At 48.6% G+C, this 21,752-nt stretch overlaps 1 protein-coding gene across 2 annotated transcripts; it reads right to left on the bottom strand.

Moving 5' to 3' along the window:
• Positions 1 to 6,648: 6,648 nt before the first annotated feature.
• Positions 6,649 to 21,497, bottom strand: LOC133353873 (vitamin K-dependent protein C-like). Of its 2 annotated transcripts, XM_061570354.1 has the most exons (10): positions 21,039 to 21,497; positions 16,305 to 16,525; positions 14,090 to 14,111; positions 12,587 to 12,700; positions 11,937 to 12,071; positions 10,933 to 11,114; positions 10,263 to 10,386; positions 9,327 to 9,544; positions 8,467 to 8,756; positions 6,649 to 8,289 (listed from the first exon to the last, which is right to left on the bottom strand). In XM_061570354.1, the coding sequence occupies exons 1-10, from the start codon at positions 21,103 to 21,105 to the stop codon at positions 7,728 to 7,730; spliced, it is 1,935 nt and encodes a 644-aa protein (XP_061426338.1). In that variant the 5' UTR covers positions 21,106 to 21,497; the 3' UTR covers positions 6,649 to 7,727. The 2 variants fall into 2 exon arrangements, with proteins under 2 accessions (XP_061426338.1, XP_061426339.1); XM_061570355.1 differs by lacking the exon at positions 12,587 to 12,700 and having other exon boundaries at positions 21,039 to 21,496.
• Positions 21,498 to 21,752: the final 255 nt, after the last annotated feature.

Raw genomic sequence — 21,752 nt, forward strand, 5'->3', positions numbered from 1 at the left:
CAAGCTTCCATCTTCAGGTGGAACCTGTGTTGCCTCCGAAACGTCGTGATTTTTATTTTACTTTTATTAATTTAAATTTTTTACCTACGTGACTTTACCGAAAAAACCTAAGAATATGAATCCTTGCAGTCACGAAAGCTTCAAATCTAGATTTTTACCCTTTATGGCAATGAAACAGGCGTTAAGATGTTCAAACACCAACTAGAAACCTTTTGCAAGGAATCGTTTTCGCATTAACCACACGTACTTGTGGTGAACATACAAACAAACATGCTCTGAGAAGAAATGCATTGTCTTTGAAGCTGATTGGCCTACACCAGAGACAGCCTTTAGGGCCTAGTCTCACCACCAGTCAGACCAGAGAACGACGCCAAAAGTCGGACGGCACAAAGACAATGCCCCCATCAGCATTTATAGCTCGGGGTGAGCAGCTACAAAATGGGGCCTTTTTGCAAGTATCAAAAGTATGAAAAGAGAATAGGGTTTACCCTTTCTGGCAATAAAACAGGTGTTAAACCTATTATTTTTTCAGCTTGTGCGGTCTTAACCGGGAGGTCCTAGGTTTCTGTGCACTGCTTTTATAGGTTCTTAGCTACAAACTCCAACGATGTACTCCAGAAAATCCCAAATTACTTTGAAGCTCATTCAGTGATTTTGCTTTAAATGACTGGTTCGAGGTGGCTGAGTTGCTTAAAGATCGGGCACTGCTAAGACCGTAAGTTTGATTCCAGCTGCCTGTGATTAAAAAAAAACGGTGCTGTCACGTTTAGTAAGTTGATTATCTTAGCCAAATTGCATTTCTGATCATTAAAACATTTTTTGGATTTTTCGTGTAGAGCATTGCTCTCCAATGCGACAGATGGAAAATAATTCCCCTCCGAGTGTAGATGAAAGGTCACGGTGAAGTGATTTCGGTGTTGCTGTAATATCTGCTTTCGTTGGCAATTTTCTATGATGGACCACGAGGCACTGCTCAAGCGCTCTGAGAAACGCTTGTTTCAGAGCGCTTTATACATTTAAATTATAATTATTATTGCTCTGCAAGAGGATGGATGGAGGCTTCATCTGATGGCGTCATGCTGACTGCACTTGGGATAAAATTGTGGAGAGGAAAAAAAACAACAGGCGCTTCATCATAGCAGAGGTGTGGACTCGAGTCATGTGACTTGGACTCGAGTCAGACTCGAGTCATGAATTTGATGACTTCAGACTCGACTTGGACTTGCATAACAATGACTTTGTCCCACCTCTGAGGTGTGGACTCGAGTCATGTGACTTGGACTCGAGTCAGACTCGAGTCATGAATTTGATGACTTCAGACTCGACTTGGACTTGCATAACAATGACTTTGTCCCACCTCTGAGGTGTGGACTCGAGTCATGTGACTTGGACTCGAGTCATGAATTTGATGACTTCAGACTCGACTTGGACTTGCATAACAATGACTTTGTCCCACCTCTGAGGTGTGGACTCGAGTCATGTGACTTGGACTCGAGTCAGACTCGAGTCATGAATTTGATGACTTCAGACTCGACTTGGACTTGCATAACAATGACTTTGTCCCACCTCTGAGGTGTGGACTCGAGTCATGTGACTTGGACTCGAGTCAGACTCGAGTCATGAATTTGATGACTTCAGACTCGACTTGGACTTGCATAACAATGACTTTGTCCCACCTCTGCATCATAGTTCTTTCGTGACGTCGCTGCATTATTGTACGAGCGTGATGTTATAATTATATCGGCAGCATTTGATCTCGACTTTAAGATTAAGTGCATCATTGAAGAAGCTTGAATATTTGGCTGGAATGGTCAGGAACACAGCCTCGGTGTGTAGATATCAGATCACAATTGTTTTGGTTTGTGTCTCTCCCAAAGTTACTTGTGGGAGGAGGAGTTGACCTCTAACCTATATGCAGTGTCATGAAGAGGATTTTTAAATCCTTTATATTAAGTTTGCTTGCTTGCTTCCGCGCTTACGACCGTGCAAATCTTTCGGTCGTTTTTTAACCCACTTCCCGTGATCCAATCGAGCTGACATTTTGCACACAGACTCGTTGTGCGTGACAATTTATTTTCGTGAAAAATTTTTCCAAAATTTTCAACATTTTAGGAACATTTTTTTTATATTTAATTACAAATTGCTTAATGGTGGCAAGCAATCATCTGACCCATAGGTGGCAGCCATCTCAATCCAGAGGACGAGAGGACTCTAGCCGCCCTTACAAAGACCAATGTGGGCTGGGTTGTGGCCCATTGAACACGTACTGTAATTTATTTGCCACGCATATAAAGGATTTATAGTGAAAAACTTTGTTTTTACGGGTTAATTTTTTTACACTGAATCATTGGCATAGATCAGAAAATGTAAATAAATATGCCCTCAACTCATACTTACTGCTCTAAGCGCCGGTACTGCACCACACAACCGATGAACAGGATGATGGACACGCTGGAAGACAGGAGGACAGTCCAAGCGATGTTGGAGCCTGTGTACACAGATGAAGGAAAACTAACATTTTTATCCGGTTGTTTGCAGCAGCAAATCAACAGGATAACTTGTTATGAATTAAAGGTTATGGTAAGGATTAGGGACGGTGATGATGTTAGGGTTTACAGTTCGGGCAGGTTTGGGGGAAAAAGCTATGAATAGATTTATGGTTTAGAATTATCAATAAGTGGATGAAGCATTGACCTCACAAAAACAGTCTACCCATAATGCATTGTGCCAGCATTTATTTTTTATAATGTTCTAATACAGAAGACATTACCGAATAATAGATTTTTGTTTATTATTCAAAGGTTTGTTACTCATTAACTATGAATAACTAACTCTTGATAAGCTTATTTCAAAACGTCATCAGAAAAATGTCGATCTCCCTGGCCTCTGTGTTATGCCGCAAGACCATTATCACAAACGTCGCCTAATATCTGTTTCTTTTCTGGCAGTGTATTGACGAATGTCTTGGGTGCTTTTTTGTTACATGTGCTTGTAGTACACCACTCCCAATGCAGTACCAGCAAATTATTGGTGTAGAATTCGAGTTCGAATTCAGGCTAAAGTTGGGCTTTACAGTTAGTGCGAGTTTGTAACTATGGAGGGGGCAGGGTCCGTTTCATACCCGATGGTGTGTGAGCGACAGGGGTTGCAGTCGTGCTGGCGGGTTTCTTTGCATTGCGCATGAGCTTGATCCAGCCCATCATGCCAACCTTAGGTTCTGATCCTAGATCAAGAAACACTTAACATTGATACCAGCACCACCAACAAAGACCAGCAACGCATCACAACTACAACCACAATGTCACGGATACAACCATCGGTACCGATAAACACCACCAACACCTCACAACTAATGTCATAAACAACTCCAAAATTGACACCAGCAACCACTTCATTGCAAACAATTCAACAACCATAATCACTAATGACCACTATCAATACAACCACTCCTGACACTGCTATCATCTCATCGACACCATCCCCATTACCACAACCCAACCACCAAGTTCCACCTCACAAATATTTCACGTTCCTGCCATCACCGCTTCCACATCACAACTACTACATCCGCCAACACGTACGGTGCGAAAGAAGTCCAACGCACACACAGCGCACACGTGACGCCCGAGTTCAGGGGGTCGGGAAACCTGCGGAGCTGCATGCAGCTCTTGTTAGCGACTGCTTTGTGACATTAAGGGCCGTCTTGTATTCACATGCATCGTGTCTCTTGAATTAGTGAGTTTTTTTTACTAAGGGGCCGTCCATAAATGACGTCACGCGATTTTGGACAATTTTTTACCCCCCCCCCCCCAGTCACACGGCGTCACAAAGTCAGACCCCCCCCCTCAAATATGACGTCACAGCTCTGCCCCCCCCCCAAAAATAAAACATGCTTCAAATCGCTTTAAACTATTGTCATTGTAGTGCGTATTTAATGTGGCGCTGCACTCTGATGTTGAAGGAGAAAACATTTATTACAAAGTCTATTTAATTAAGTAGAACGTGTTGTCTATATTTATTTAAAGTTGCGCATTTTGATGTGACGTCACTATTTCTCAACTCCCCCCCCCCCCCCCTGTCACACATCGTCACAAATATCTGACCCCCCCCCATCCCCTAGGTACGTGACGTCATTTATGGATGGCCCCTGAATTCGAAAAAAATGTCTCTTGTCTTCTTGGTTCTTTCGGTAAAGTCACGTAGAATGGAAATAATAAAATAATAAAAATAAAACATAATAAAATAATTCTCACGACGTTTCGGCCACAACGCAAGCAGCCGTCCTCAGGTGAAGAACAGGTGTGTCGGATAGACAGCGTCTGAATGACACTGAGGACGGCTGCTTGCGTTGTGGCCGAAACGTCGTGAGAATTATTTTATTATGTTTTATTTTTATTATTTTATTATTTCTCTTCTACGTGACTTTACCGAAAGAACCAAGAAGATGAATCCCTGCAGTCACGAAAGCTTTAAATCGAAATGTCTCTTGTCATTCCAGTGGATCCTTGTTAAGAGCCCTGGGAAATGGATTTATGTGGAAATGTGATTGATCCCTTTGGATCTCTGGCGCATCGATTCCCCCTCTTGAGCCCTGCTGAATGCTGTGAATCCCTGTGGATCTCTGATGGAGCTCTTACCTTCAGGCGCATTGACGTCTCTGCTGGCCTGTGCAGACGAAGACTGAATCCCTGCGAGTAGCAGAAGCAGCAGCAGCAGTCCTGAACCTCCATGACGGGGAGTAGCTACGGAATATACTCGAGCATGCAGCCTGGTGCTCAAAACTTCAGCCTGGATACTGAAACTAGAAGTTGGAGTTGAGGTGACATCCTGGAGCCAGAATCTACAGCCTGGAGCCTGGACCAAGAGCCTGGAGCCTGGACCAAGAGCCTGGACCAAAAGCCTGGAGCCTGGACCAAGAGCCTGGACCAAGAGCCTGGAGCCTGAGCCAAGAGCCTGGACCAAGAGCCAAGAGCCTGGAGCCTGGACCAAGAGCCTGGAGCCTGAGCCTGGAGCCTGGACCAAGAGCCTGGAGCCTGGACCAAGAGCCTGGACCAAGAGCCTGGAGCCTGAGCCAAGAGCCTGGAGCCTGGACCAAGAGCCTGGAGCCTGGACCAAGAGCCTGGCGCCTGGACCAAGAGCCTGGAGCCTGGACCAAGAGCCTGGAGCTGGTGCTGAGCGCAAGTGTCATAAATTCGAGCCCTCGAGTTTGTCGCCTGGGCCCATGGCACCTCTTGAGCACGTGGTTCGACACGTGGTTCGACTACAGCGGGTATTATGACATCACCGGCGCTCCGTGACAGTCGAAGCTCCTCCTCACGTGACGTCACAACTTCCTCCGCGCGCGCAGGTCACGTGGCACCGAGTAGGGCGAGGGGAGGCGATCGCAGACAAATCGATTCCCGATTCGGAATCGGAACGGTGGCGATTCGTGACCCGCCTCGGTCGATTCCTTTTTATTTTTAAATCTAAATTATTACAATTCGTTTTTATTTATTCCACTAATAGTCATTAGGTCAACGTGTCTCTCTCCTGCACTGCAATCTGTAGTTTGAAGGGTATACTATTGGTGTGACGTGGTGAGTATGGAAATCATTCTTGTGTTAGTTCATGTTTATATCAACGTAGTTATTTCCCGTGTGAATTGTGATTATTACTGCAATATTTTAATACTTTTGTTATTTATTTCCAATATAGTTACATGCGGGTATCCTGAAGTATTTGATTAACATAATTATTTCTTATTCAGGTCACTGTGCCACTAAACATTCAGAAACCTTCGGTTGGCTACGTACGGTGCGAAAGAAGTTCAAGATAAAATGTGTAATTTATGATTACGTAGAGATTTTAGTATTTTTTTGTTTCATAATTTAACTTTCGGATTGTTCTCGCCGTGTTAAATCCTGCAATACATTTTCAAACTAAATAAAGAGTTTGTAAGAATAGATTAGATTGTTTTATTAGAAGAGATTGTTTTATTTTTTGAGGGTGAGTGAAGTGGAGGTGGAATTATCCCTTAAGCTCAGCTGTTCACACTACTCTATATCATTTCGCGCTATTGGGTCTGTATTTATACGTTTTTGTTGTATAGGTTTATATTTATAAGATTGGCTATATAAGTGTGCTCCATTGGGCTGTGTTTTTATGCAACGTTTTCTAGCGCGTGTTGTTTAATTCCTTTGTGTGGTTAAAAATCACGTAAAATTATACTGGTAGGAACCTCCTGGTTACACCAGCCCACAGGGGATTATTGTGTCCGTCCGTCCGTCGTGCATCCAAAAATCGGAGGGGTCACGCTGGGTGAAGAGGGGCTGGGTGGGGAGGGGCTGGTCACCCCGTGGTGCCCTTATAAAACTCAAAGTTATTTTATTATGTTTTATTATTTATTATTTTATTATTTCAATTCTACGCGACTTTACCGAAAGAACCAATAAGGTAGGGAGGGCACTGATAAGGGGTTGACAGGTTTGAGTATTCTCTGTGTGAGCTTCGAGTCCGCCTGGGGGACCAATACTGGTGGTGCTTATGTTTAAGGCAGTGATAAGTGTGAAGATACAGTGGAACACACGTGTTGTGTGAGAAGCTACAGTGTAACACACGTGTTGTGTGTGAAGCCTCCAATGTGGAACACATTTCCCAAGACCCTGTATATAGGTTGTAAATACACTTTACTTTTTATTTCATAACTCAGAATCCATTTCGATGAGTTGTATCATAACCACACTAGCCAACAGCATACAGGTCTTCCCCAAAACCATCACCATCATCACGAGCCTGGTCTATCCACTGCTGGATGAAGGCCACGATATATTTAACATTCAAGGCCCTGTAATACCACAACCAATCTCACTCCTGCGCAAGAACTGATTTCATCGCCCCATCTCCACCACCGTGGTCATCGTCTCGGGTACCCCTCCCTGCTTTGGCTGCTATTCCATCGCCACCTTTGTCCATCGGCCGTCGTACCATCCAGTCAGTGCCTGGCCCAGGCTCAGTTTCCTTACGGTCTGTAAGATGTCTCTCGAAATTCGATCGACCCCTTCGGATAGATCCCTGCTGCTGAATGCTGTGAATCCCGGTCACATGCGCTCCTCTCCCCGTCTCTCAAAGTAATTGCGAGCGTGCTTTATCCGTAACCAAACCACACACAACCAGACCCCAAAACCTATTTTTCCTCTTTAAGTCTATCCCTAATCCTACCCCTTGGCGCGTCAAGAAAGATACAACCCGAAATCAAACGGCTCTTATCTTTTTGACAGTCCTAGCCGCACTTTTCCACACTGCTATGAGATTGTCGCGTGGAAGTCTAACCTATCATTTGGATTCTCAAAGGTGGAATTTAGCTAAGTGAATTGCAGACTAAATATGTTTTTGTATGTGATCAGACTGAGATAATAACGTCTGTAGACTTGAGAACACGGTTTAATCATGGGCAGCAGAAACCCAGATTCATACCCAGGATCTCAGTGATGCTAGCTCAGTGCTCTCACCTCTGAGTCACTCGAAGCCATCTCCAGAAGAAATCCTCGAATCGAATCAGCACCCAGAGTCGTGACAAACTCATCAAATCGCGTGGGGAGAAAAATGTAACATTATTAGTGTGTAGTTCACAGAGAAGAGCCGTTTGGCTTTTGGGTCTCATCTTCCTAAAACCCGGCCTACCCAGAAGCTGCCCCTAACCTCTCATCCAAAGCCCGCTGCCTGTCCACTCTCTCCTTCCCTTCTCATCGTCACGCTCCTCGACTGCCACCGACGCGTCCCGCCTCCGCTGCCCTAATGCTGCTCTCGATCCACAACACGTAGCGGCTGACGCGCGTGTAAATCCCGTACTTGCCCGGCAACGCGCACCCCTCCCCCCAGCTCACGAGGCCGATCACGAACCACGTACGGTCACGTCCCCGTGCCACCAGCGGGGCCACCAGCGGGCCCCCGCTGTCCCCGTCGCAAGCGTCCGCTTGTGGGGCGCCCCCGCTTGACCCCGCCGGCGACCCCGGCCCAGCGCACAGCATGTCGCGCGTGACGGCGAAGCGGGAGGTGTTGATGCACGTCTCGTGCGACACGAGCGAGACGCGGGCGAATCGGAGCACGGGGGACATGTCGCTCTGGCCCAGAACGGATGCCGCGATGACGCTGCCGCTGCTGCTGCCGCTGCTACCGCTGCTACCGCTGCTGCCGCTGCTGCCGCCGCTGCCGCCGCTGCCGCCGCTACCGCTGCTGCTGGGTTTGTTGGGCTTTTGCGACGCTGGTTTGGGACTCCACGGTTTGATGGGAGGCGCCCTAACCGGAGGCCTGCTGTTTGGGGAGAAGGAGAACGGTGGTCACAGGTGGCTTCATTTGGAGGACCAAGCAAAAACCAAGCAACAAAAACCTACAAAGTAACCACACGGAAATTACTGATGCCCCATTGCAGTCAACCGATTACATGAATGCGTTATTACTTGTGACGCATTAACCCTCAGCTCTGTTTACCTTTGACCTCTAATGTTCGGGTTTGCAGAACGACCATCGGGTCTGGCCAAATCCTCGTCGCTGAGACCAGCTGAAGTGGCATTGTTTTTGTCGTTTCCTGCGGCTGGGGGACCACACGGAACGACTTCTTCGGGGTTGACTTGGTGTCCTCCTTGGCTTTCCACGCACGAGTGGCCCGAGACCTCGGGGAGGGCAGGTTCGACCAAGACCTCTTGCTCTTCGTTGCCAATCGACTGCCTGCCGGAGCCACTGAGCCCTGGTTGCTCCAGGGTTCGTCCCCACCCACTGACCTGTAAGTGAGTCGGGGTGGAGGGACATGCGACGTGGTGGACTTGTCAAGAGTGATCGTAATTGCTGAGCCGACAAAGCTGACATCGTGGCGTCAGGCCCTGAGGCTGCGCATCTGTCTGTCTCGGATGATTCATAATGAGATTATCTGGCAATCACTGATAAATAACCCTCATTACCGTCATCTTTACCAACACTGCCATCACTAATATAATCACCCACCAACATTTAACTAACAAAGCGATAACATCAGAGCACGTACAAGAATGCTGCAAATATAAATCCGAGTGAAAATAACCAATAAGAAATTAGAGAAAAAGTAACCGTGCTTTTGCGGAGATCTGCAAAAGAGTAATCGATAAAATTTCCAATTTCAAGGTAGACTAAATAACAAAAACAAACATCGATAGTAAAATCAAGTTACAAAAGCATCTAAATAGTTCCAGGGTGATTATTACAAAGGTGCATAAACACACAAGGCTCTACACCAAACAGAACCGAAAGCGACAAAGTCATCCTGCGGGATCGACGTTCCCCAAGCTGCCCCCCTCTCCCCCCCCGCGGACTGGTACCACCGCTCGGACTCCGGGTAGCAAGAGGCTCCTCTCGGCCGCGCGGGGGTCGGGCAGGCAGGCGGGCACGATGTAGGGGCTCAGCCCCGCGGCGTGCCGCAGCCGCAGCAGGGCGATGTCGTTGTAGAAGGTGCGCAGGTTGAAGTGCGGGTGAGCGATTATCTCGGCCACGGCCACGGTACGCTCCTCGGGCTCTGGCTTGTTGCGGTAGTGGTCGCCTGGTGGCGCACAACAACAACAACAACAGCAACAAAATGCACGGGGGGTGGGGGGGGGGCCCCCGTGGTTGAGCGAGCGGTCTCGCTCTCTCCGCGCGCGATCTGAAGGTCGCGAGTTAAAATCCTGGCGGGGGGTTGACTCGGCTCCGTCATCTTTCCCAAGGGTTTGATAACATTTTGCGGAGGGAGTGGGCAGTGATTGCCCTCTATAGATGGACTCGACCCTGGCATAGGAATGAGGGATTTTTCACCACTGGCTCAGGGCTGTAATTCGGATATGAGCACTGCTTCGAGACTGGTTATCGTACCTGCTCCTGGCCAAACATCCCAGTGCTGAGAAATTATCTGCAAATTCCTCAATGTGGTTACACACAGCAGCAACATCGCTCCCTGCTGCAAACATTTGAGAATCACAAAATTGATAGTGGAGGAGGAATCCGATGAGCCACAAAGCTCGTTTTCACAGATGTCCAGTCGGGGCAGGTCGGAAAGTTACGACAAAAAAATAATACAAGAACACGATACATTTGGCTGTCCTGGTTAAACAGGCTTAATAAATTTCGATTTCAAGCTTTCGTGACTGCAAGGATTCATATTCTTGGTTTTTTCAGTAAAGTCACGTAGAAGGGAAAGAACCAAGAAAAGGCTTAATAAATATAACGGTACTGATGCGCGTGCAAAGCCTCCGTGCCCTGTGTAAAATAATAATTGTCCTTACCCAGTCGGACAAACGTGGGGTACTTTTCTTGAGCGGAGACGCAATGCGCAGCTGTGAGCACCCATTGCTGGTGGATCAGGGTGCCCCCACAGTAAGCCTTGTTGGTGCCTTTGATGAGCAACACCTGCAGCACAAACAGACGGGTGAGAATAACAGTCGTCAAAAAAAGTCGACCGGATTTCTTCCCGGCGAGTTCAACAGAGACGCATTGCTGGCTGACTGGTGGTCCACGCCTACTCAACCACTAGCCCCACGCACACCCCCCCCCCTAATGCCCCCCCCCCTCACTCTGACATTGCCCCCCCCCTCTGCCTACTACTCATAGGCTCCGCCCACACTACTTAAACCTCGCCCACCACTGATTGGTGGTCCCCCCCTCCATCAGCCCCACCCACTTTAAAGTAGCCACGCCTACTCAACCACTAGCCCCACGCACACCCCCCCCCCCCATTGCCCCCCCCCTCACTCTGACATTGCCCCCCCCCCTCTGCCTACTGCTCATAGGCTCCGCCCACGCTACTTAAACTCCGCCCACCACTCGGGTAGCCTCCGCCCCTTTGCCCCCTGTCATCGTGAGCAGAGGTCGAGGCGGGAAACAACGGCAACTCCCCTCCTGGGAGCGCTGCCACACCACTCGTTGTCTCTCTCTCTCGCCAGCTACGTCCGTCACCTGCCAGGGGCAGTGGCCCTTGGTGCAGATCTGTCCTCCCGTGATGCGCGGAGTGAGGAACGGGCCCCTCTCGGGCTCCGCAACCGTCGTGTGGTTGGCCTGCCCCGTCATCGACGCCTCCTCCGAGGGCGAGATGACGGGAGAGGGAGAACGCACCTGGATCTTCCCGCACGGGATGTCCACTGGCGGGACAGAGTGGGCGACAGACACGCGGCGTGACTCGTCGATTGCTCCCACGTAGGTTTTGTTGTTGTTGTTGCTTTGTTCTGCACGGCTCTTACAGGTTGTAGCGATAACCGCGATTTGTTTGTTGAAAAGAGGGCCCTCCTTTTACGCCGGGGGCATCTCGGAGAGCTTGATAAGCGACTTGCGTCGCGTCTCGTACTCAACACGTTTTAAAGGCACCCCCAGCGGCAGCCGTGTCTGTGGGAACAAAGTGACTTGGCGCCTGGCCTGCAAGTGGTCTGCCAGTAGGGGGGCGATGATTGCTGCTGCGTGTAATCCCAATTGGCTGGTTTGTACCCCGCGTCTTGTCTAGTATAACATCCCAAGTTTCGGTGAAACTAGGAGCTTCGGGAACTGAATATCAATACGCGGCACAACCCAAACAAAGCCCATTGGGTGATGTGGTCGCAGGCATGCATCGTATGTCTATGTTTTATGTAAAATGCATGGCGAGGTGTAAACTTGAAATGACACTGAGGGACGGACGTAGAGAACAAACGCAAGTTGAAAACATATCCACTGCACGATGAGACTAACAACCAAGTGGCTGCCAAAGGAGTCGAGGTGCCTGAGAGGAAGTGATGAAACCACCTCTTGTACAGGACAATGCAACACAAATATAGGCCAGTTGTGGGCCCTCTATTGCGCGAGGCCCAGGGAAAAAGTTCCCCTTCTGCTCCCTAACCGTGGCTGGCCATGGCTCCTACCACCGCTACAACGATGTCGCCGCTACATCTCATTGCGGACTGCCGGTGCCGCCGCGGTGGGCTGCTTCGTACCGGACTGGTTGCAGGCCATGCCGTCGGGCGCCAGCGTGTAGCCGGCGGCACACTCGCACTTGCGGCTGCCCTTGTCCTCCGCGGGGAGACAGAAGTGGTCGCAACCCCCGTTGTCCTCGGCGCACGTGCGTCTTCCTGCGGACGGTGAAGGCCCAGGGGTCAGGAGGTCACAGGCAAGGTCGAAACTCGAGATTCCGAAAGGCGGTTGATGAGCCAAGATGGCGAGCGATGGGGCTGATGGTGGCCACCTTGAGACCCAGAAAAGTTGTATTGTATTGATGTCGATCAGAAAACAAATCTTTGTTTGTTTTAACTAAGGCGCTATTTTAAAAGTTTCCGGGATTCGCCATGGCGCCTCCCCCCCACCTCTCCTTAAAATGTCTCGGACCACCTCTACTGAGAGGTCTTCAGGGCCATCTCACCGTCGCTTCCTTCTGTCAGATCCGTCAGCTGTGACACAGTCTATAACCGACCCCGCAGATCTTCTTTTACAGTCGAATCACCACCACCACCACCTGCCTTGAGGCCAGAGTAGAAAAGCTTCCGGGCAGCTCACCGGCACAGGCTTTCTGAAACCACTGGGACTGTCTCAGCCAAATGGGAACGTTCGTTAATTTTTCGTGTTCCTCCCAGCGGAGACGAATTCTCACCCAGCTCACAGTTGATGCCCTCCCATCCTTCGTCGCACGTGCAGATGTATAGGCCCTTCCGATCGTGGCAGGTGGCATTGTTCTGACAGGGGCTCGATGCGCACTGATCTCCGTCTGTGGGAGATAATGATGGGACGATGGAGGTCAAAGTGAAGACCTCGAAGTCATCACTACGACCAATGCCGTTAAAGCCACCGCCACCACAAACTCGCAGTTGCTTCCTTCCTGATTCCTGCTGCCCGAGCCCACTGCTGTTGGAGAGCTGCCAAGCAACCTCCAAGGGTCATCTGCTGTTATAGTTGACCCATTCCACAAGGACCACTCTTACCATCTCACCATCTGGCTTTGAGTGTTCTTGCCACAGTCAACAACATCTCACTTGGACATCGGTTACGGTGTTGTCAATGCCGTCTGGATTCATGACTTCTCCTTATCTGCCACCCCGCCCCCCCCCCCCCCCCAGTGTTATTGTGGTCAGAGTACTTGATACGAGCGAGAAGTTACGACCTATTACAATACAACAACAACAATAATAATTGAATGTCCTGCCAGGTGACTCCGCTGTAGAGCGAGTGGCTCACAAACAGAAGGTTTGGGGAGCTCAACTCCTGCTTGGGGATTTACTCTACCCATCAAGAAAATGACACAAATTTGTGCGAAGTCACCAGGGGGTTATCGTTGTGGAGATGCGCCTCCGCCATGGGAATGTGGAATTTTCACTGCTGAGTGCTTCTGCGAGCACGGAGACTATTTGAGTTTCATGTGGAACGACTTTGACAACATGGCAGCCCTCGTGTCGGAGAATGGCCCCAGGAGAAGACGTCACAGAACTAACTTCTGATGAGTTTCCGTCAATGGGCCTCTAGGAAGGGGAGGGGCAAACCTTCTGCGTGACCTGTCAGAGAATTTCGATTTAAAGATTTCGTGACTGCAGGGATTCATCTTCTTGGTTCTTTCGGTAAAGTCACGTAGAAGGGAAATAATAAAATAATAAAACTAGAACATAATAAAATACAATTCTCACGACGTTTCGGCCACAACGCAAGCAGCCGTCCTCAGGTGAAGAACAGGTCTGTCGGAAAGACAGCGTCATTCATGGCTGAAACGTCGTGAAAATTGTATTGTATTTTATTATGTTTTAGAATTGTATTGTATTTTATTATGTCTTAGTTTTATTATCTTATTATTTCCCTTCTACGTGACTTTACCTGTTAGAGAGTGTTGCGAGTTAATAAAACACTAATATCATTTAGTCGTAAGAGCCGGAATTAGCCGACGCGCGAGAAATGGAAAACGCGACGCTTCGGCTTTGTTGTGCGGTCGTTGGTGACCTGGATGTGACCGTAAACACTCGACACCTTGTGACCCAGTTGAATCGCGGGAGGATGCGACACGGATTCAAAAGCAGGATCTCGGCAGTAAGGGCTCTGACATGGCCATTAGGACCTCCTTCAGCTACGAACCCATAGCACACATTTGTTTTTTGCCAACACCATAACTCACCAGATTTGTTCCAAAATTCAATCTGAAAGTAAACAGACATATGATTAGGAACGTGATGAAGCAGAGCATATTGAGAAAACAAATTCGTAGATGAATAACAACAGGGAATGGAAGTTGTGCCTGTATGAGGCAGTACAGCAAAATGTGTTGCTAATGTCGCATGTGGGTTACCAAAGCCGATGTTACGACCTGGCCAAAAGTTATTTGTTTGGCTATCTTGGGTCGCAGTGAGTCATATTGAGAAAAAAAATGTGTAGATTGTACACAACAGGGAATGGAAGTTGTGCCTGTAAGAGGCAGTACAGCAAAATGTGTTGCTAATGTCGCATGTGGGTTACCGAAGCTGATATTACAAATTCATGATAGATGTTTTGGATTAGGCCACAATGACCAAGCCAAATGTAACTTGCTTGGCTATTGAACACGTAGCAGGCGTTCGCGACCAATATTATTGATAATGAAGGTTTTTTGGTTAGATCGCGTTATTTATAAATGTGTCGCAACCCTCCACCACCCGACACGGCCAATCAGCAAAAAAAAGTGTCACGTTGACAAAAGACAAATAGTTCACTACTTTAGCCCACCGGTGTGTTGAAGAGTGAATCCACAACATTTACATTTTTTGAGTCGTACGACGTTTCGCTGGTAATTACATCCAGCATCATCGGGCAATTTGCCAGAATGGCAAGGCCATTCCATGCCCTACCGTTTAGAATGATTTCGCGCAGCTACGCAACCATCTCAGGACATCTGCTGTCAGGACGCCCACTACCCCAATGTCACCAACTTGGCTCTTGGGTTCGTCCACACGCGTACGTACGTACGTTGAACCTCTTTCTCACCGTACATGGCCTACGGTGCTGATCGGAGGTGCGGGACCTCGCGTCTGCCCGGCTCTTCAACCACCCACCAAACGACTTCAGAATCTGTAAATCCGGCCGAACAAAAGCTGTTTAGGCATGCGGTGGCTGGGCATGCGGGCTACATGACCCAGCCAACGCAGCCTTGCCTGCCGGAGGAGCTCACCGATTGGACTTTGTCCAGATCTTTCAAGGATTTGTGAGCTCCTCACACAATCCAGCCTGGTTAAACCCAGGATGGATCGTAGGACGTCCAGCCTAAATGTTTCTAACCGGCGAAGATGTTCCATTAGGGGGGTCCACGTTTCGCACACGCAATCACACACACGTGTACACGTGCATAAACACGCACTGTACACACAAGGACATGCACCATGTTTGCTGCAGATAACTAAAACCCCGTGCTCCTCTGTGTGCAAACACACGCGGTGCTCCTAGTACAGCCACCCACCTCGCATCCCAGCCAGCCGAGGGGGGGGGGGCGAGATAAAAACCGAACATTGGGAAAACACACGCCTGCATTTGCAGCTGTACGTTTGTTTGCCTGCAGCGTGCTCGTCTTTCTGATGACACCTACAACGCTTTCCTACAAGTTGCTAACCCCTTTGCATGTGTCCCACTCATCACAACCTTCTCTTCATAATCATTACATCTACAATACTTTCCCTACCAAATTTGATCCAGAATTAAACTGTTGGTAGCATTTAACATTGGCTTGAACTTTTTTTTTAAACAAATATGCAGAATTTCGATTTAAAGCTTTCGTGACTGCAGGGATTCATCTTCTTGGTTCATTCGGTAAAGTCACGTAGAAGGAAAATAATAAAATAATAAAAATAAAACATAATAAAATAATTCTCACGACGTTTCGGCCACTGTCGAGACCTGTTCTCCACCTGAAGACGGCTGCTTGCGTTGTGGCCGAAACGTCGTGAGAATTATTTTATTATGTTTTATTTTTATTATTTTATTATTTTCCTTCTACGTGACTTTACCGAAAGAACCAAGACAATATGCAGAACTTCTTTCGCACCGTACAGAGCTAACCATGCTCATCGGAGGTGTGGGGGAAGGACAACCAACTAAACACAAAAAAGCAATTACAAAGAAATCGGGTTTCAATCTAGATGATTTAAAGGTGCATAGCACCAGTGGCTTCATAACACTGGAAGGCAGAGCGTTCCAGACGGCCGCATAAGCGCATCCGAAAGCGGTGACCGCCTGTGTTCGATGGCCCAGCCAAAATCCGCTGCTGCTACTGCTGCTGCTGCGAGGTTAACGATGAAAAAGTTCCCATTTGGAAACCCTCCCAGGCCAGCGCCTCTCGCCCACCCACAGCCGCGCGTCCTCCTCACCGTCTTGCGTGTGTCGCCCGTAATCTCGTGCACTTCCTCCATGGTGCACGTCTCCTCGACACACTCGCGCTCCAGGGAGCCAGGCCTGATTTCCTCCAGGATCTCGCGCACCGGTTTGGCACGCCGGTTCCGGTGATGCTGCTGCTGCCCCTGCTGAGCCGACGTCTTGGCACTCAAGAAGCTGGTTGCCTCTCGCCGATTCAAAACCACTTCCGCAGCACCTACGATTTGTCATGATCGGGGCGACCGCGACAACGCATTAACGAGGGGTGTTCCGTGGGAGCCGGCCGTACGTGTCTGTGTGTATGTATGTTGAACTTCTTTCGCACCGTACGTAGACAACCGTCGAGATGCGGGGAAGGACAACCAACTTAAGCACAAAAAGCGGTTCTAGAGAAATGAGTTTTCAATATAGATTTCAAAGTGCATAGCTCCGTGGTTTAGGGGTCAGAGCATTGGAATTCTGGGTGTAGGTGACACGTGGTTCCGGGTAACGGGGCTGGTTGTGGTCTGGTTACCAACGACAGCAACAAAAAAAGAATGAATTGAAATTTTTTTTCCACCTGAGCATTTTTTAAATCCTTTATATTAAGTTCACTTGCTTGCTTGCTTGCCTACGACCGTGCAAATCTTTCGGTCGTTTTTTAACCCACTTCCCGTGATCCAATCGAGCTGACATTTTCCACACAGACTCGTTGTGCGTGACAATTAATTTTCGTGAAAATTTTTTTCCAAAATTTTACACTGTTTAGGGAAAATTTTAAAAAATATTTAATTACCAATTGCTTAATGCTGGCAGACAATCATTTGACCCATAGGTGGCAGCCATCTCAAGCCAGAGGACGAGAGGACTCTAGCCGCCACGCATATAAAGGATTTAGAGTGAAAAACTTTGTTTTTACGGGTTAAATTTTTTAAGATCAGACAAAAAAAAATTCGGGTTGACTGCCATGCAAGGAGCACTTTCGTGGTAAAGTGCATCGCAGAAAGTGTAGATCAGAGGTCGCTTGAAAGCATCTCAGAATTAGTTCAGTGATATCCCATTCTGCGTGCCATTCTCTAACATGGGGTTATGCACTGCCCACTTGTGACATTTTCTGATGAAGAATATGGCTCGTGTCATGATGCCGACCAGCACCGTTGGAATAACGCGAAACACGTGAAAATAATGTCGTTTTTAGCATTGGCACCCGCAATCGATGCGAATATTGTGTTGATTTCGACTTCGTTTCCACGTCACTTTGTGCCAGGAAACACAGCCCAGGAGGACAACACCACATAACTACTTTTGGAGTCGCTTCAATGGGAACGTTATCCACATTCCGATCACGTGTTTATGTGCCCCCCCCCCCGCCCGGCAAAGGGAGTTCGTCGCGTGGCAATGACTCCAACATGTTATGGAACATGTTATCCAGCAGCTAGAATAAATGACAAGGCAAATTTAACGCGATGGGTTTTTTTTGGATGTGCGGTCATTCGTGGCCAGGTTGAGATCATCAACTGGCTGCCTTTGAGAACCCGGGTTTAATCCCAAACCAGTCTACGCAAGTCCAGGGGTCTCTGTCAGTCCGTGGTTCTCTATGTAAGTCTAAACTCAACTGTAACCTTTTTATTTGACCAGGTAAGGCCCACTGAGCTCTTTTTCAAAAGCGAGTTGGCCACAAATGATAGTTCTAGATTTGAAGCTTTCGTTACTGCAAGGATTCATATTCTTCGGTTTTTTCGGTAAAGTCACGTAGGTAAAAAATTCAAATTAATAAAAGTAAAATAAAAATCACGTTTCAGCTATCGTGCTGTGACGGTTCCACCTGAAGACGGAAGCTTGTGTTGCCTCCGAAACGTCGTGATGTTATTTATTTATTTTACTTTTATTAATTTGAATTTTTTACCTACGTGACTTTACCGAAAAAACCTAAGAACACAAATGATAGCTCAACGAAGTGGCTCATCATGTGGAAATGTATCGCAGCAAAATACTCTAAACGTACGTTGATGCTAAACGCGGAGGGAAAACCCACAGGACCCGGAGAAAAATCCACGCGACCATGGGGAGAACATGCAAATATACAGCCGTTGGGGTCAGGATCGAACCCACAACCTCCTGAATACCAGGCGAGGTAGTTAACATCTCGCCAGAACAGCGCCCAAGACATTGGTGACCAGGTTGAGATCATGAAGTCGTTACACTTGAGTACCCGACTTTACCACGAGCGGATCGAGCCCAGATTTGCACCCAGGACCCTTAGTGGTGTCAGTGCAGTGCTGAGCCCTAATCCACCCATGTCGGAAGGGACATGCATTCAAATGCGGGTGATGGCGAAGACGGCTCGATGCAATGTTTTCTTTAAAAAGGCTGTAATTGTTGAGCACATGTCATGGGCAAAATAGACGCATGCGCAAAAATCACAAGTATTTGCCAAGCGCAGTTTGTTAATGACATAGCAATATATGAAAGTGGTTTTTGTAAGTAAATTATTGAATAGCTGAACAAAACGAAGGCCGCAAAAGTTGGCCTCAAAATAAATATTAGCAAAACGACAGTCACGTCCAAATGTACTGAGCGCAGGAGAGAGAGAGAGATGGTGCTGGAGAGACAGCGATGTGAAACAAAGCTGAGTGTCAGTTCGCGTGGTTCTGGCCACCCACCACCCCCTCTCGTGTGCCATGCCGGCCTTCATCGCTGCTACTCGCGAACAGCACTTGACACAACTGTCTGTTAAATGCTATTTGCATACCTTGGGTAGATGTTCACGAATCAGAAATTGTTTTATACTGGAAGAATCCGATGAGCTACAAAAGCTTTTTTTTTCCACGGCGGCCGGTATCGATTTGGGCGAACGGGCACTGCGTGTGGTGCTTATTTTTAAATCCTTTATATTAAGTTCGCTTGCTTGCTTGCGTGCTTGCTTGCTTACGACCGTGCAAATCTTTCGGTCATTTTTTAACCCACTTCCCGTGATCCAATCGAGCTGACATTTTGCACACACACTCGTTGTGCGAGACAATTAATGTTCGTGAAAATTTTTGTAAACATTTTTACACTGTTTAGGGAAAACAAATTATTATATTTAATTACCAATTGTTTAATACTGGCAGACAATCATCTGACCCATAGGTGGCAGCCATCTCAAGCCAGAGGACGAGAAGACTCTAGCCGCCACGCATAAAAAGGATTTATAGTGAAAAACTTTGTTTTTACGGGTTATTAAAAGCGTGGATTTGAGTCTGAAAATTAGCAGGCCAATCGATGTGTCTGAAGAAGAGAGTTCCGTCGGCGCATTGTTACCAGCGATACACCACGTGGATCAGACTGACAACGTGAAACGACAAAGAGTGGTAAAGAAGCAACCGATGTTGGCCGTGAGCGAGAAATCGAACTCAAAACCGCTGGGTTCGTCGCGCAGTTCGCGAACCGCTGCACCACCGCTCCTCGCATGTAAATACTTTAAACAAGCCGTTCGTCAATCCACTGCTTGATGGTGGCATTTGTCCACGCCTGATCCAGCGAATGTACCCTAAACTTCTTCTACACCTTACGTAGCCAACCGTGATAATTAGAGGTACGGGGGGGGGGGGGAAGGACAACACACTGAACACGAAATGTAGTTGTAAAGAAATTAGTTTTACATCTAGATTGAAAAGTGCATAGCTGCAAGTGACTTCCTAATATCAAAGGAGCGTTCCAGACGGCCGCAGAAATGCATCTGAAAGCGAGCGATGCGGTGACCGTCTTAGTTTGATGGTCAGCTAGAAGCCGCTGCCAGCGTGGTGAAGTATGGTCATACTCTGCTCATGATCGACACGGCAACCGACGGGAAAACATACAGACGCATACGTACAGATATGCTCACAAGAGACACTGACATAGGACATGTACGGACTTAACGGGTATACTTGCAGAGATACGGTACTGCACAGACGGACATACCCACAGACACACTCAGGGACATACAGACATGTGCAATCTCACAAACAAAGATCCCCCGTATAGCCGTAATAGACTGTTGGAGCAATTGTTGTTAGCGAGCACCTTTTAAGGCCAGCAGAATTCCGGTTCAAATAATCGTTACTGGTGTTGGCCGTGAGCAGGAATCGAACTCCGGTAGCTTGGTAGCTGGGTGCGTAGCGCGCTAACCTCTCGCGAATTCATAAAGACAACCGACGTTCAGCGGTAGGTGACGTCACCACGGCGCTTGTGCCAGGCTAGATGCACTTTGAGGCCACGTGAAGTGTGGAAGACGCGCTGGCAGGTCACGGAACCAACCCAAAAGCCATGGGTTGACGGACTGAGATGGCTGGCAGATGCAGCAACTGTGCTCCCCACTTTGCCAATTTTCGGCGTTTTAGTCACCCGAGGCTCTGCTCGTTGTTGTGAGCGTCGCTCCTTTGCCCTCCATTGTTGCCGAAGGGCGACTGCCTCAAAACTCCCCAGTAGCGTCCTTTACGAGCCTCCTCCACAGAGGCCGATGTTGACACTGTTGGTACCAGTCATCGGCAAGTCCACTCAGCTCCACGTCCTTCTGTAACACATTCCATCTCCTCTCTAGCCCGTGCCGCGCACGTTCAGCCCCATTTATCCGGCCAAACAGCAGAAGCTGTTTGGGCATGCGGTGGCTGGGCATGACCCAGCCTCGCATGCCGGAGCTCACCGATGGGACTGTGACATTTTTTCAAGGATCTGTGAACTCCTCACGCGGACACACGGACAGACGCACAGACACGCACGCACCTCACCTGGGCGGCAGGCGTGTGGGAGGAGGGTGGTGATGACACAGACGAGACAGGCGTGTAGGGGCCGCATGGCTGCGATCTCTCTGTGCGGTGTTCGGACTCCGTGTTCATGGCCGAGTGGGTGGGTGGGGAGTGGGGTGGAAGCTGGCAAAGTGGCGTGTTGCGTGCGCGTGCGTGTTTATGGATGCACTTGTCTTACAGTCTGTTGAGGCCACACGGGGGATCTTTGTCTTTTGTTCGTGGGGAGCGGTGCTGAAACGTTTGCGCGCTGCGCTAGGAACCCGGCGGATCCGAGTTCGTATCCCGCTCACGGCCACCAACGCCAGTGACGATTACGTTAACTGGTCCTGCGCTTCCCCTAAGTCGACTCAGCCTCAAATGAGTGACTGTTGGAATGCGTAAACACCGCCAATGGGGAGACAGTCGGCCGGGCGTGGTGCTGGCCACCCACCTCCTCGTGTGCCGTGCCGGCCTTCATTGGTGCTCGATAACAGCACTTGCCCCAACAGTCTGTGAAGGCTACCCGGGGCATCTGTATCTTTATATATGCATCGCCCCGTTCCCCCCCCTGCCCGCCTCAGGCCTCGCTAACCGCAGTTGTGGGGGAAATGTCAACGCTGATGGCAGTGGCAGGGAGCGGTGGCGCAGGGGTTAGCGCACTGCGCTGTGAGGAAGGTCACTTCACGTGTTGTCAGAAGGAAAAGACAACATACACCA

The sequence above is a fragment of the Lethenteron reissneri genome, chromosome 45 (genome assembly GCF_015708825.2).
Source record: "Lethenteron reissneri isolate LAM-NWPU_2019-01 chromosome 45, ASM1570882v1, whole genome shotgun sequence".
Classification (NCBI taxonomy): domain Eukaryota; kingdom Metazoa; phylum Chordata; class Hyperoartia; order Petromyzontiformes; family Petromyzontidae; genus Lethenteron; species Lethenteron reissneri.

Bases quoted from the DNA above. Each gene is read 5' to 3' on its own strand.
- LOC133353873 (XM_061570354.1), bottom strand. From the start codon at position 21,105: ATGCGGCCCCTACACGCCTGTCTCGTCTGTGTCATCACCACCCTCCTC. The intron at 16,526-21,038 runs GTGAGGTGCGTG...GACAAATCGTAG, and splicing joins CCCACACGCCTGCCGCCCAG to GTGCTGCGGAAGTGGTTTTG. The intron at 14,112-16,304 runs GTGAGGAGGACG...GTTTACTTTCAG, and splicing joins CGGGCGACACACGCAAGACG to ATTGAATTTTGGAACAAATC.